The following is a 14623-nucleotide window of genomic DNA, read 5'->3' as shown; positions in this document are numbered from 1 at the left end:
ATGACCTTGAGAATTCCAGATGAGTTTTCAGCATTTCATTATTAGTCATACTTTAAAGTCTGGCTAATACTATCCTTAGCTGTAATTAAGTTATGCTGAAGAAGATTGACTAGGAATAACCTAGGACAGAAAGCCAATATGTTGGATTTAGGAACCTGGAGAGTAGCAACAGCTGCCATCTGCAAAAAAACAGACATGGAGAGAAGTTCAGACGCTCATAAAAAGCTTTGGAGTCGTAAGGGGGAGGGCAGTACGTGTTTAATCAGGGATGGAAGCTTAGTGGATAAAAGGAGAAAACTGCTTTGTTGGGGAGAGGGGAAGGAAGGGCTATCTGCAGGGGTTGGGAAGACACGAATGAAAAGATGTGATTGGTAACAGGTGCCTTCAAACAATCTCTATCTCTGCCTCTTCCCTTCTTTTCTGTGTAAAAAGATTGTACACGATAATGTCAAAATTATTTGTGTTTCTAAAGTGAACGACTTCCTGCTCAACTATGTGCTCCAACTTGTTTTATATTTTAAAAAGTGCTGATGTACAATGCATAGCTCTCTTTTTAAATGTTAAGCCACAGAGTAATTATCATTTTTCTTATGCTACGTTTATGTTCCAAGATTCTAGTTTCTATTAATGTTCTGCATGTTTTCTAAGTAGATTACAGGAACATTTCTGCATCACAAGTAAGCCCCAGAGCTATTCTCAGCTTTAAGCTTGGAGAAACAAAGTGACATTTACATAGCTAAATGAGTGTAGAGGAGCTTCTGGCTCATTTATTACAAAGAAAAATATGCTCTTAAGCAGTAGTTCTCATCTTTTTGTTATCTATTTTGTTGCTGTCAAGCTTTAATAAAAATTGAATTCCAAATAGTACTGAATTTAGTAAGAGGAAGGACTTAATAGCACTGATTCTTTTATTTGAGCTGTATTATTCAGAATGCGTTACTATTTTTCATATATATTCTTGCAAGAATTATCTTTCTATTCACAGGGCTATACAGTAAGCAGTTGTATACTAAATAGGAGGTTTCATAGGCAAAATGCAACATATATATATATATATATATATATATTATGGGATGGAATTGGCATGTGTATTTTAAATTATATGGTTTTCAATTGAAGGGATCAACTTTTAAACAAGAAATTGTTAATTGTTGATTAATCTGAAATTGTTCAGATTTTCTCAACATGTATCCCATGTTATATTCTTTTTTTCCTGGATTGGTTATTTCTGTCTTATTCTACTGCATATCCAGCTGTGTAAAAATTTTATTTTTGCAATTGACTATTACGAAGTGGAAAGTGAATTTAAATATTCTGTAAGAAATAGCAAAAACAGGGAGAATTAAACTAGAATATTACCATCTCAGAAAATACTGTAACTTCTACATAATGATGTATGAAAATAAGGCTGTTTTAATACATTAGCATGTTAGCATCCATTTCTTGTTAGGTGAACTTACTCAAGAAAGCAAATTTTTTATTAAATGTTGAGTAAATGAATGTCACAATGGGTCAGATTAAAAAAAAAGTATTTGGAGAATTAGTCCTAGTTACAATTACAAATATATTTCTGATCCACAATACAAAAGTATTGTGAAAGTAAAAAAACCTTAACAATTAGATATACTAGTTCTGAATTATGAAACAAATTATTTCTTATTTTTGTTCATAAGTTAAAGTGTTAAGAACAAATTTAAGATACAGCTGAAATCAGCAAATATTTTGATGTATCTGTAAAGATAGAAGCTGTTCTCTGCAGTGACTGGAACATTTTATTGTTGTCACAGTTCTAATGTGTTCACCTTATAAAACTGGAAGTAGTTTGTAAAACCATATAGTCACAGATCTGTCAGTTCATTTTAAGGTTTTTATATGCACTGGGATATAGAGAACTAGTGAATGAAGTGTAGTGCAGAGAAGCTATCAACATCCTGCATATGGTGCATCTTTCCACAACCCAGTTATCAACTTCATTTGTTTGATCAGGACATTTCATACTGTTCCAGTTTCCAGCTTTACAGTGTGTATCCGTGTGCCTTAGATGACCATATGTGCAATTCTCACACTGAAATTCTTGCTGAGTTCTTGTATTTCCAGCACAGCTGCAATTAGGATGTGACTATGTTAAATACACTCTGCCTTACTTGAAGGATTGAACAATGATTTGTGATGTTTTCTTGATTTCATAGGCGGTTGTTAAAATCTTCTTTGAGCTCTGTTATGGATGTAGATTCTACTTCTGGTAGGCCCAAGCTCAGGGGGTTCCACTGTTGAAGCTGAGTTTGCACCCCTTGTGCCACTGCTTCCTATCTGTCTGCAGTCTTGAATAAGGGAATGGACTGGCTGACCATTTGCTTCATTTTGCTGTCATGTCAAAATGGTGTTTCTGCAATGTCTTCCTCCTGTTTCACAACTTGTCATCATTAATGGCTGTTACTGTCCAGTGTTGTGAATTCATGTTAATGGTGTTGGTCTTTTTATCACTTCCAGCCAAAAAAGGGAACTGATAATTCATTCCAGGCTATAGCCTATCTTCTCCAGCAGAAATAAAACCTCTGAAGGACAGTTACAGTTCTTTGTGTGAATTCTCAGCACTCCTGAAGAGGAGACATTGTAGGTACTACTTTTGCTTGAGAGTCTCATTCCTTGATAATGACACATATGTCTCCTTTCTCTAGTGCACTCCAAAGTTTGAGTACCATACTCAAACTTCAAAGTGCTCTATGCAAGTCATTGCATATGTTGAAAGGTAGAACCAGGTTCTGTTTCAGTCATCTAGTCTGTTGTTGTGTAGAAATATGTTTATGCCAAGAATCCATACAGTAAGCTTTGTTTGTTTACCTCCATTTTAACTGGTGAATTCCAGTGCTGTCAAAGAGTACTGCCAGTGTAAAGATCATCTGAGAAGTCACTTGTTAAGTGACTAAGTGGCAGAGATGGACCTTGCCTAATTTAAAATATATTGTGTAGGTAACTACACCTGAAAATCATCTAGGGATTTGCAGTCAGAAGAAAGAAACAGGCACCATTATGGTGTGATTTATCATAATCTCATTTAAAATAAGCAAAATTAATAATACTTTTGAATTTCTCACCAACAGCAATATAAAGGGATCAGACAAACAAGTTTGCCTAGCTTTAAATATTATTACTGAAGATATCAAGATGCATGTGAGGAAATCCAACCAAATATCCAATCACATATTCCAAAGCCAAACTGCAGTCAGAGTTGTCATATGTTCCAAAGCCACATTGCAATGACAGCTCTCACAAAGATCCCTGTCCACCTTAGTATTAGGAATTAAATTATATAACTTATTAAAATCCCTTTACTATCACAAGAGTTACAGTAGAAGTCTAAGAAGGATCCAAGTAAGGAACCGCACAGGACTTAGTAGTGTGCAATATCCTTAGTATTTTCTCTACCATTACCTGATATGCCCATTAAGCTTGATCCTAGTGAACACCTTGAGACAGCCAACTGTGAAGTCAGCTGCCCTGCCTTTTTCCAGATTAGGATAATTTTTCCTCAAGAAGGAGATACAGGAAGTATAAAACTTCATTTTTTTCTCTGAATCCTCTCTTGAAAATTCGTATATTGAACATGAACTTTAATTCTCCAGAGACTGAAAAATCATTCCGGAATATGCTCTTTACAGAATGACTACTAAATGAATATAATATTATTAAATGCTGGTTTAAGTTTCTCAAATCAAGGTTCTTTAATAAACCTCTAGCTTCAATTTCTGAACTCTGTTTTTCCCTGTGCAGACTTGTTTGAAGACTACAATAGCTGAATAACTAAGAGGGAACGTGCATGTGAAGACAGATTGCACTGACTTGCCATGAATATGTTTTTCATGCCAGTATGGCTATCTTCCCTCACATGTATGTTCTTATGTATTTATTGGCTTTATTGTTAATGTTATTTTATAAATTAATGCAGCCATAATAGTCACCAGGCTGCTACATTCCAAGCTACTATGTGGCTTCCACATTGAGAAGAATCCAGTCTCTGGTCTCGTGGTGCACTAAAAGTCTTTTTGTGAAGCAAAAGACTTTTTTGTTCAATCCCTTCCATGCATGGGGGGTGTGCAGTCTAAACTCCAGACTGGATACATATTTTATTTTGAGTTGTAGTTTAACCATATGGGGACCATATGGCAGATAAACTGAAGAATACCAGCTTTCCAAAGGAGGTCCTGACCATACATGCTTTGCTCTCACAGTACAGGAGACTTAAGGATTGGGAGTGAGAATACACATCTAAAATCATCACTTTAGTGCTTGACTCGCAAATTTTGAAAGACCTTAACTTTTGATCAGCATTCCTGAGGGAGAAGACTTCTAGTTTTATCCTTCATCTGATTTTGACAGTGAAATTGGTTTTCTGTGCTATTCTTTTATGCTGTGTTCTTCTCTGGGAACACTTGTCAGTCATCAAAATTCAGTGGTTCTGCCAGAACCTGATACATTTTCTAGGGCAGAAATCTCTTGTTAAGCTTCCACAATATGAGTTCTTGCTTCAAAATGGAGTTATAGTCTAAGTGAAGTTTGTAATTTTAAATTCATAAATATATGCAATTTTAAATTACATATAGAATTCCTATATGTAGGATTTTTTTATGTAGCCAAAAGTCAAATGCCACTTGCCATGATAAAGTTTCAGTTTCAGTTATCTGAACATACTATTATCAGTGTTGCTTTTGCTTTAGAGGACATTTGCCTGAGTCCAGTAACTTTCAGCTTTACTGCATGAGGAAAGAGTCAGATTTTAGTGATATGAAAAAGCCATTTAATTTACCATTAGAATGAGCTATCTTGAGACCAGATAGGTATATATCTCTTCTTACTGAGGAGTTCCAACTGTTTGATCTACGTAACACTTCTTTTCAGGATCATTGTATGGACATTATTTGAGATGCAAGACTTCCTTGCTGTAAGAACCTAAGAATTGACATGTATGTGATTGATTCCTGTTAGCCAGTTACTTTTTCTTGAGACTGTTATTTTGCATCTGCTTCCAGAGCATGATATATACATAGATATGTCTCATTAACTGCTTATATAAATTTACACAGTTATTATAACTATATATACAGAAATATAATATTAAGTGCTAGCACAAGCTTTTGAGTGCGCACAGAGGATTCTTTCTTCCTTTGATTATAGTTTCATGACAGAAACAGAAAGAAAAAAAAAATCTGTTGACAATCCACTGAAAAAAAAGGAATTACTATCTTGATACTATACTTGATTACAGTAATTAATGTAGGCATTTCTTTCACATACTTCATCAGTTACATGATAAAAGAGCGCCTATTTAATCCTCAATCATTTCCCACGTGAGACAGTTCTTTTTCATTTTGCTATGACAATGTAAGTTGTGGTTTTGTTATAATACCTAATATTCTATTCATTTTGAATTAGGAAGACGTAAACTGCACTTTGGGTACATGTATGTTTGAGTATGTATCAAGGACATCAAAACCAATGTTAATAGAGTTCCTTTTATAGTATCTGTAACTCAAACTACATTTATATTTTATATGGCTGCATGTCTTATTTTTGCATTTGTTTATCTTCTAGTTGCATTGCTGGTTGAAGGAATCAAATTTTATCCTTTGTATTCCAAAACTGATCTTCAATCTCCATTTTAATAGGTACTATTTTAATTATCCATAACAGATAAAATCTATTTTAAATAAACTACAGCTTATTTTTACTTTTACTTTAAGCTCAAACATCATTAGAAAGTCTCTGAATTTTCTGAAGTATGTGTAGGTAATACCCTTTTTTATTTTACCTTTTAAAAATTACTTACACTACTTGTTTCGTTCTTTTAACAGTTTTAAAGCCTGATGATTTTCAGTTAGTTCCACAACACCAGTATTTAGCCTAATAAATCAGCAAGGTAGAATTTGGGAAATATGCCAAACCAGAGAACATTTTAATTAATGGACACTGTGGAAAAGACTGCTGTCTATCCTTTGTCTGTACCTTAATAAAGAGTCATAGAAACACTAAAGTTGGAAAAGATCTCCAAGATCATTGAGCCCAACCTTTATATCTCCTTCTCTGCTTGTATATTGGCATACAAAATTGCTTTTGCTATTTTTAACTAAGGTTGTTGGACATAACTTACCAAATATAAATGGAAATGAGAAAGTAGTTTCTTCTATTTACAATGCAATACATGTTACCTTACTTCACCTTCTGCTATATCACTCCCAGTGTTCTCAGTCCATTCATTCTAATGAGTTACTTTGAATTCCAGCTCCTTTTCTGGTTATGTATGCAGAATTTTCAAGTATTCTTTTATAGTTCAAGTAATCTTTACTAAATATGAATTAATATCCATAAGTGGAACACAGGATGTTAGATTGTTCTAAAGTATGAATCTCTGTATGTTTTGGAAAAATGACCAAGTAGATAATCTGTAGTGTGAGAGCTTGTTCTAAAAACACAGTTCCTTTTAAGAAAATTAATTTGATACTTCAAATCTGTGTGCAAGGCGAATTATGATTGCACACTGGCTATTCAGGATGAAAGTTGTTTTAGGCAAAGTAGAAGCCTGAGAAAAGTAAATGATAAGGAGTGTGAGGTGAGAAATGGATTCAGCTTATCACAACTAAATTTAGGTATCAAAATGAAGGGGTGTGTGGTGAGGTATCTTTCTGTGCTTTATAGTTAACAGCAGCCTAATCAACAAGACTAGTGTTACAACACCAATAGTGGCCCAGTTCTGAATGGAGTCACTTTCCAAGCTACATTGTCCATAATGGAAAATTCAATTATTAGCTCGTGTTTAGATACTTATGTTTAGATATAGCAATTTAGGTGTTCTAAGTTTGAGTGAAATCTCACTTAATGTGTCACATAGCTCATTACTTTGATTTTTGGACTTGTGCTGGTACACAGAGCAACATCCTTAAAAAAAATTCATTGGGTAGCTGTGGGCAGACTTGCAAAATATTTAATAATATAGTCCTGATTCTTGTTTGTGTGGGTGACACTAATTGTATGTAAGCACTGTTTTTGTGCCAGCTGCACAGGTTACGTTTTTCCTTGTGTCATCTTAACCCACCGTTTTTTGCCAGCTGCATTGTTTTTCATGTATCTGCACTGCCACATCCCCACAGAATGTTGCGTAAATGGTGAGTGGGTGCTTGTGTTCCTGTAGTTTGTGACAGTGAGACCAAAGGTGTAAAGCCAACCCAGGGAGGGGCTGGGTGAATCCACTCAGAGGTGTTGGTACTCATAATCCTCCCAAGAATGATTTCTGTATGGCTGTCCAAAGCCAAAGTCCTCAGACCTGGAAGCCTCAACACAGTGATGTGTGTCTTGTGTAGCATGCTTATATGTCCAGGAGCCAGCATGGCAAAGACCAAATACTTCCCCAGAGAAACTGAGAAATGCAAAACTTTAGCATCACTGTTTTCTACAGTGCACTGAGTAACTGCAAGGAATATTGTAAGTAAACAATTTGCACAGCTCTGCCTGGACATAGAAACATGGACTTGACACAATAAAAAGTAGAAGGATTTTAATCATCCTTTTCTCTTCACATCTTCCTTTACTTAGCTTATCCTGAAACTAGTAAATGTCCTTCTCCACAAAAGATTCTTACCATCTCCTTTGAACCCTCTACCTGTTTTCCCCTTCTTTCACAAGGTCTTGTTCCCACTGGAACAAATCACATATTTCTGCTAAGTACAATCTCCAGAGCTGCTTTTTCCTTGCTACTTTTCTAGACCAACTTGCTGGATTTTAAGATTGGAAAATAATACTTACAGAATCAAGGTAGCATGCCAGCAGTAGCAGGTACTCATGACTGTTTGGAACTTGAAAGTGAAGGTAAGAATTAAGATTGTGTTCAGGAGTACAGAAATCTGAAGAGATGGTTAAAATTACTGCAGTTCAAGACAGAGTTTTGTTTGCAGTTTTTCCTGTGTTGAATACAGCAAATCTCTTGCAAATATGTTGTGGCAATTTTCTTTCCTTGTTTAGCAGTACACATACCAATAATTCTATTGGATTCAGTGTTTCTTGTGCTATTTATTTTGCCAAGTGTCTTAAGGTCTGTCTTACTAAATGAGGAGGGGGTTTGAAACAAATATAAAGACAACCTTAGCTAAATCCTCTTGATAAATTTGGCTGTGATGTCAAAATAGCTTCATTGTTGTGGACTAATTTTTCATCCCCTCTCCCCGTCATTCTTTCCTATAGCTTCACATTAGAGAATCCTGCTGTCACAAGGGAAGCTTGTGTGAGAGCTGACTCTCCAGAGCTTATTCCAAGTCTGAAAACAGACAGTGCTGTCAAGTACAGCACAGATTCTATTAAGTAGAGAAGACTTTAAACTGCCAAGTGGATCTTGACACAAGAGAATTTGACCCTACACATACAAGTTTCAACTCTGTTTCTGAAATAAATCTGTGTGACAGTTTTTGGGTTTTGCCATGTTCAAACGTGCAACTATTTGGTCCACAGAATAACATAGTTTAAGTATAGGAACACCATTTGCTAATGTCAAAACATTGTTTATGTACAATTTAATCTCCTGTGATGGTGTATTTATTTGCTGTATACTTGCTTGAGTTATTTTCATCAAAAAATTCTGTCTATGTGTTGCTTTGGCAACATCTTTGCAGAGTTTACAACTTTGAAAGACATGTTGGCATCAGCTATGCAGTCCTTTTAAACAGCTGCTCTGCAGTCATGCTGTTTCAACATGCCACCACACATGGCTGAATTATGCAAATAGTTAATATTAAATGACTGAGATACAAGAACAATTTGTACACTCGATAAAGCTGGTCTGTGGAGTGTAACTTCCATTCATATAACTGAGTTACTGTACCACAATTTAAAGGCTTCAGCATGTTTCTTTTGACTTTGTTTCTTGAAAAAGGCAGCAGTGGACAGAGAGAAGGTATATGGCAGGAGTATTTTAAAAGGCTGAGGGTTTTTTTTTAACTGATTACTGATAATTCAGTGAAAATAGAAAGTGCATCAATGTAATTTTCCAGCAGGTATTAAATAGGTAAGATTTAACAAATACTTGTCATTCAGCTATAAACACAAATTACCCTTTTCTGGCTGAGAGATGAGACAGAATGTTAATTATATATAAGGCTAATACAGTAACAGTTGCTTATTGAAGACAACACCATTTGTAAAAAGCAAGCAAACCAAAACATTAATATTTTAAAACATGTAAAATTGTCTCAAAAGTTACACTGAAAGGCTTTTCTACTGATCTTGCTCTTCTAATTCTACAATAATGAATGCTTTAAATAATACTACTAATAGTAATAATAGTAATCAATGCTTTACATTCTGTAACTTATTTTATGGTAATCATGCCTTTTACATGGGGGGGAGGGGGAATGTTAGAAGGTAGGTGTGGTGAAAGATGACAAATGATGTTCAGTAAAGTCAGAAAATTATATGTTTTTTCCTTTATCACACTACTGTACATTTTGAGTAATCCGTTTTAAGATTTAAGTATTAAGAAAAGATTACATTTTTAATTCAAATTGTTTTCAAAGCAAACTACTAGGATATCCAAAAAAAAGGCTGCATTTCTATATGTTCTCATTCCTTGTTCCATACTGGAACTTTCATTTTTCACAAAACTTCTTTTCCATTCTGATCCTCTTTTTGCTGTACATCCTGTAAAGGTTCTTCATTGATTTTTATTTTCTAATCTGAATATAAAGAAATATTTCTAGTAATGTATTTATAAAATTTCTGTGCAAGATCTAGTGCTCAAAAGTACAAGTTGTCACAGTAATTCAAATTAGTTTTGTACACTCCCTTAGTCTGAAAAATAAATGCAAAAGAATTCAAGTGGAATGGAAGTTTAAGTTAAAAGAGATAATGTGCTTCTTACTACACAGTAAATGTTCTCTTTTATAGCCTTTAAGCAAGACAGAATTTGAGTTGTGTAAATCCACGTGCCTGTTTTATTTTCTTACTTTGCTAGGGTTTAAGTAGTAATCTTATTAATTATAGGCAGTATATATTCTTTTTTATATTTACTGATCCATGTTTGGTGAACATAAATTTATTATTAACAAATAAATATTTATAGGTTCAAATTTAATTTAACTTAATAATTTAGCATTGTTCTTTTTTGGTTTTATAGGAACTAGCCAAAATGAAGCAGTTAATTTTTACTCTACATGGTAAACGCTGTGAACAAAATCTACCTCAGTCTCATATTGATGTAAAAAGTACAACTGGAAAACAATCAATCCCTGTGGTAAAACTGCTGCCAGAACATGAAGAAGAAAATATATTTACACCTAAGCCAACGTTATTTGTAAGTACTATGATAAGAGTAAGTGCAAAGACTTCTGATGGTTCTCCTCGCTTTTTAAAAAGAAAAATGTGGATTCATCCTTCCGGGAGATGTGCAATTAATTCAGCTCTTTATGTATTTCAGGTCTCCTCAGTCAGTGTTGAGGAGAAAAATTAGAGTGTGTGATGTTTTTTAGCTATTTGGTTTCTTTCTATATTTTACAGCCACAGCAAACCAGGTATTTAAAAAAAAAATACCATTGTTGTATTACAATACTGAGTGGCTAGCGAGATTTTAATAGTTATAGGGATTCACAGACCATGTATACTAATTTAAATCTACCATGACTGTATGTAAGTGGAATTTGTGCATGTCTCTATTGAGAAGCAGGAGTGAGGAAATAGGTATATTTCTGCATACTTAAATTGATGTTTATCAATGTGTATGTGTGTATCTAAATATATATAAAAACTAGAACACCAGTGTTGATATCGCTTCTGTTGCTAAGGAAGCCTGATGTTATAAAACTAGTATAAAACCCTGTTTTATTCCTTCAGAAACTAAAAGCTTGAATTTTAATATTTGAAGTGGCCCACTTCAGATTTAATGCCTCTGCTATTGGAAAGTTTCGTGAAAATGGTTTAGAAGTTTCTGACTATGACTGTGTTTGAACTGATAGATTCAAGACAGCCAAACTACAATGCTGAATCACAAAGCAAGTCACAACTCTTATTTACAAACTTCATGATGCTACCTTTCTCTGCGGTGAACTGGATGTATCTACATTGCATAGCATATGTGCTGATTTGGTCCAAAGAGAACTCTTTATTTCTTTTTTATCTTTTTTTTTTTTCTCATTTTGTCTTTCTTATTTTTTTCCTGGTAGAGACTTTAACATACAGTGTCTTAAATGATATGGGTTTGTAGTGTAGCACACCAGCCACTGGGTGTAGGAAACAGTAGCATCTCTGGGACATGATGTGAGGACATTGGGGGATTTTAGGAATTTTTAGGAATTCAGATTTTGCTTGAATAACATTATTAGAGTAAACACAGGCTTATCCAGTGCTGTTTCATCCATAGTCCTTTCGGTAGTGCTAAATCATACTGCCCAAACTCTGTTTTTGATGGAGCTATACAGTGATCCGAAACATAAGCAAACAGTTTGTGTAAATGACCTGGGGTTTCCTTGCATAATCTGTCCTGTCTTACTTAGGGATATAGAAACTGTGTAGGAATCCAGAAAAACTGCATTTACATTAAGGAATTGTAACCAACTTCTCTGTGAGAAACTCTAGCCTTTGCAGACTTAGGAGTAGGGAACTGAAAATGGGTATATGGCACAGGTTTTCTTCTTAGATAGGAAAAGAAATCAGTAGTCCTGTGAAAATCCTGCCAGTTTAGGTCAATTTCCAGAATTCTAAATGCTTGCACAAATAGCACAGATTTGATTTTGTAACTGAGGTCTTCAAAAATAATAAAGTAGATTTTTAAACTGAATGCTTTTTAAGTCTTGGAGGAAAGAATTAATAGAGAGCAGTCAGAAAAGGGAACTAGAAAGTAATGATTTTAGGGACAACAGACTGAGACAGTGCTCACTAATTCAAGAGATTATACCCAATCCTGAAAGCAAAATAGTCCTTATCTTGTTCCACCTCCACTTGATTAGTTTTATTTCTATTAACCTATTCTATTTTATACAAACCACCACTGAATTTGCCACAAACAATCCTGACTGTGTAGCAGTAACCCATAGGACTATGAAGGCAAGGAAAAGTTGCTCACAGATAATTCTCTGCAATTAAAATATCTTGTACAGAGTTAGAAAACTACTGTATTCTTTTATTTTCAACTAAAAATTTTTAAGAACTATATTTCTGCATAAAGTGTTGGTCAGTTTTGGCACACCTAAGATCTCTTTTCTAAGATCTAATCCTTTCTTAGCTGGAAAACACAGTTGATGTTATTTCAAAAGAAACCTATTTATGGCACAGTTAATGCTTGTTTTCATTGTGACAGGTATTTTTTCTCAAATTATTTCATTTTCACCATAGAATCTGCTTTTTATAACCTGGAAATGGGGAGGTTTTAATACTGGTATGTTGTAATAGTAACTTTAAATGTGTAGTTTTGTTTTTGATATTTGCATTCAAGGAAAGAACTCAACTTTGAACTACATAGGAAGGAGGGAGACTTGTGTAGATTTTTTAAATTGTGTAGATTGCATGTTTTTCTTCTTTTCACTGTGTCACAACTAAATGTTCTTTCTTTTACAGACAAATAAAGAAGTACCTGTGTGGTACAAGAAACTGAAGAAGAAAACATCAGCGTAGCATTTTTCAAAATTTATTCAAAATAATCCTTTGGGGAGCTTTTCTTTGAAGAAAAGTGATGCTCATTTTACTATACAAGCAAACAACTGGTTTGATTTAACTGTTTCTTTTTTTACTTATGCTTCAAATAATCTTATGCTTCATAAAATAATTTCTACATCTCTCATGTGAAAAAAATGTGTGAAAATGATACATGCAATAATTTTGCTTACTTGTATTTGAATTTTAAAAGATAAATAAACACTAGTGTGTTCTACAAGTTATAATCTGGGCAGTTAAAGGATATGATATTTAGAGTGTTCAAATTAATGCAAGTTTCAGCCTTTTTATATTGTTTTGTCTGGACCATGTGTTTCATGCCACATTCCTTGCAACTATTCTGGCTAGTGGAAATTTTCAAACTATACATGAATTAATATTGTACTTTCTATGAAGGAATTCATATCAGCTGGAAACAAAATTTCTTACTGGCCTTGACTTGTAGTTCATCACTTGATGTCATTTGTATAACCAAACATACATTAAAAATACCTTAAAAAGCAGTAAAATACATCTTAATTATCAGCACTGATACTTAATGGGCTAGACAGTAGTGCAGTTACATCAGTGTAATAATAAAAATAGAACCATGATGGGTGAGGACTGTAGTGTGTAATAGGGAAATGGATAACTTACCATATTTAATTGTATGAAAATAAGACCCAAAGTCCAAGAACACACTCTACTTGTTTATTCCACTCCACCATCTATTCTGACTATACAAAAGTCCTCTAATTTTTGAAAGCATTCTTGATTGCATATGGTACATTCCTATGTAGAACGTAAATATAAGATCTTTTAAGTACTGCATACTGAAAATATTGTTCAGATTTCATTTAAGAGAAAGCTCCTTCTTCTTAGTGCCTTTTCCCTTGACAATATCTCTTAAATTGGTTATTTTTTCTAACCTGGATATGAACAATAATTATTTACTATATAATACTGAGGCTATATCAAGTTTATGATTCCCAGATACACTTTTCTTCATTTTCCAAACAGTTGAAGCACAGTAATACTTCCTCTGCACCAAGAAAGCTTCAGTTTCCTTTTTTTTTCCCTTTTCTTGTTCTGAGAGACCAAGGCAAAAATGCTGGCAATTGCACATCACAGGTTTAAAATTATCATTCTGTGAGTGAGTGAGGCCAAGTGTGTAGACAGGGATGATAATCTTTTATTAGACTCACTGCTGTTCACTGGAGAAAAAAAATCACACAAACTTTTCGGTTCACAAACCTTCAGTACAGTCATTTTTGAATAAAATTTTCTGAAGTCTAAGTTTTATCTAACATATTTTTATGTGACTGGAATCCTTAACTTTTATTTCCTATGAAATAGAAACAGCTTCCATATGCAGATACTAATTTTGTAGATTGTAATAGATACTTCGTATGATTCAGTCCCTAAATGAACTACCCATACTATTCTGTTTGTCTGTTATCAATTAATAATTAATAAATGGTATTAGCTAGAAGGACTGCGAGCTATTTTGGGCATGATACTAGTTGGAATCTTAAATCTTTCCAATTTGTTTTCGTATGGTGTCTTTATAGACAGACTTTTAGATGGGTGACACACCCACCTGAACAAAACATGATCAACAGTGCCATGTCCTGCTGGAATAATGTCATCCATTGGCAAGTTCACAGGCAATACCAGATTTGAGGGAGTAGTCTATACACTGGATCTCAGCAGGCTGGAAATCGGGTCAACAAGAAATGTATGAAGTTCAACAAAAGCAATTGCAGTCCCACATCCAGGATATAATAACCCCATATGCCAATACTGCTGCAAAGCAGCTTGACAGAAACAGACCTGAAGGTCCCAGTGGACAACAAGTGGAATATGAGTCAGTAATGTGCCAGCCGGCCACATCCTAGGTGGTTATTACCAAGAGGATAGTCAGCAGATGCAGGGAAGTGATCCTTCCCTTCTGTTTGGCACA

General features: G+C 34.4%; 1 protein-coding gene across 5 annotated transcripts in view; it reads left to right on the top strand.

Annotated features, from left to right (window-relative positions):
- PIBF1 (progesterone immunomodulatory binding factor 1) overlaps positions 1 to 14152 on the top strand; it is a 105262-nt gene extending 91110 nt beyond the window's left edge. For all 5 annotated transcript variants that reach the window (XM_021548014.2, XM_021548013.3, XM_021548017.3 and 2 more), the window contains 2 exons: positions 10154 to 10330; positions 12586 to 14152. In XM_021548014.2, the coding sequence (XP_021403689.2) occupies positions 10154 to 10330; positions 12586 to 12642 (234 nt within the window). In that variant the 3' untranslated portion in view covers positions 12643 to 14152. The remainder of the gene's footprint in view (positions 1 to 10153; positions 10331 to 12585) is intronic.
- Positions 14153 to 14623: the final 471 nt, after the last annotated feature.

The sequence above is a fragment of the Lonchura striata genome, chromosome 2, assembly GCF_046129695.1.
Source record: "Lonchura striata isolate bLonStr1 chromosome 2, bLonStr1.mat, whole genome shotgun sequence".
Lineage (NCBI taxonomy): Eukaryota > Metazoa > Chordata > Aves > Passeriformes > Estrildidae > Lonchura > Lonchura striata.
This window is presented reverse-complemented; position numbering and strand designations above follow the sequence as displayed.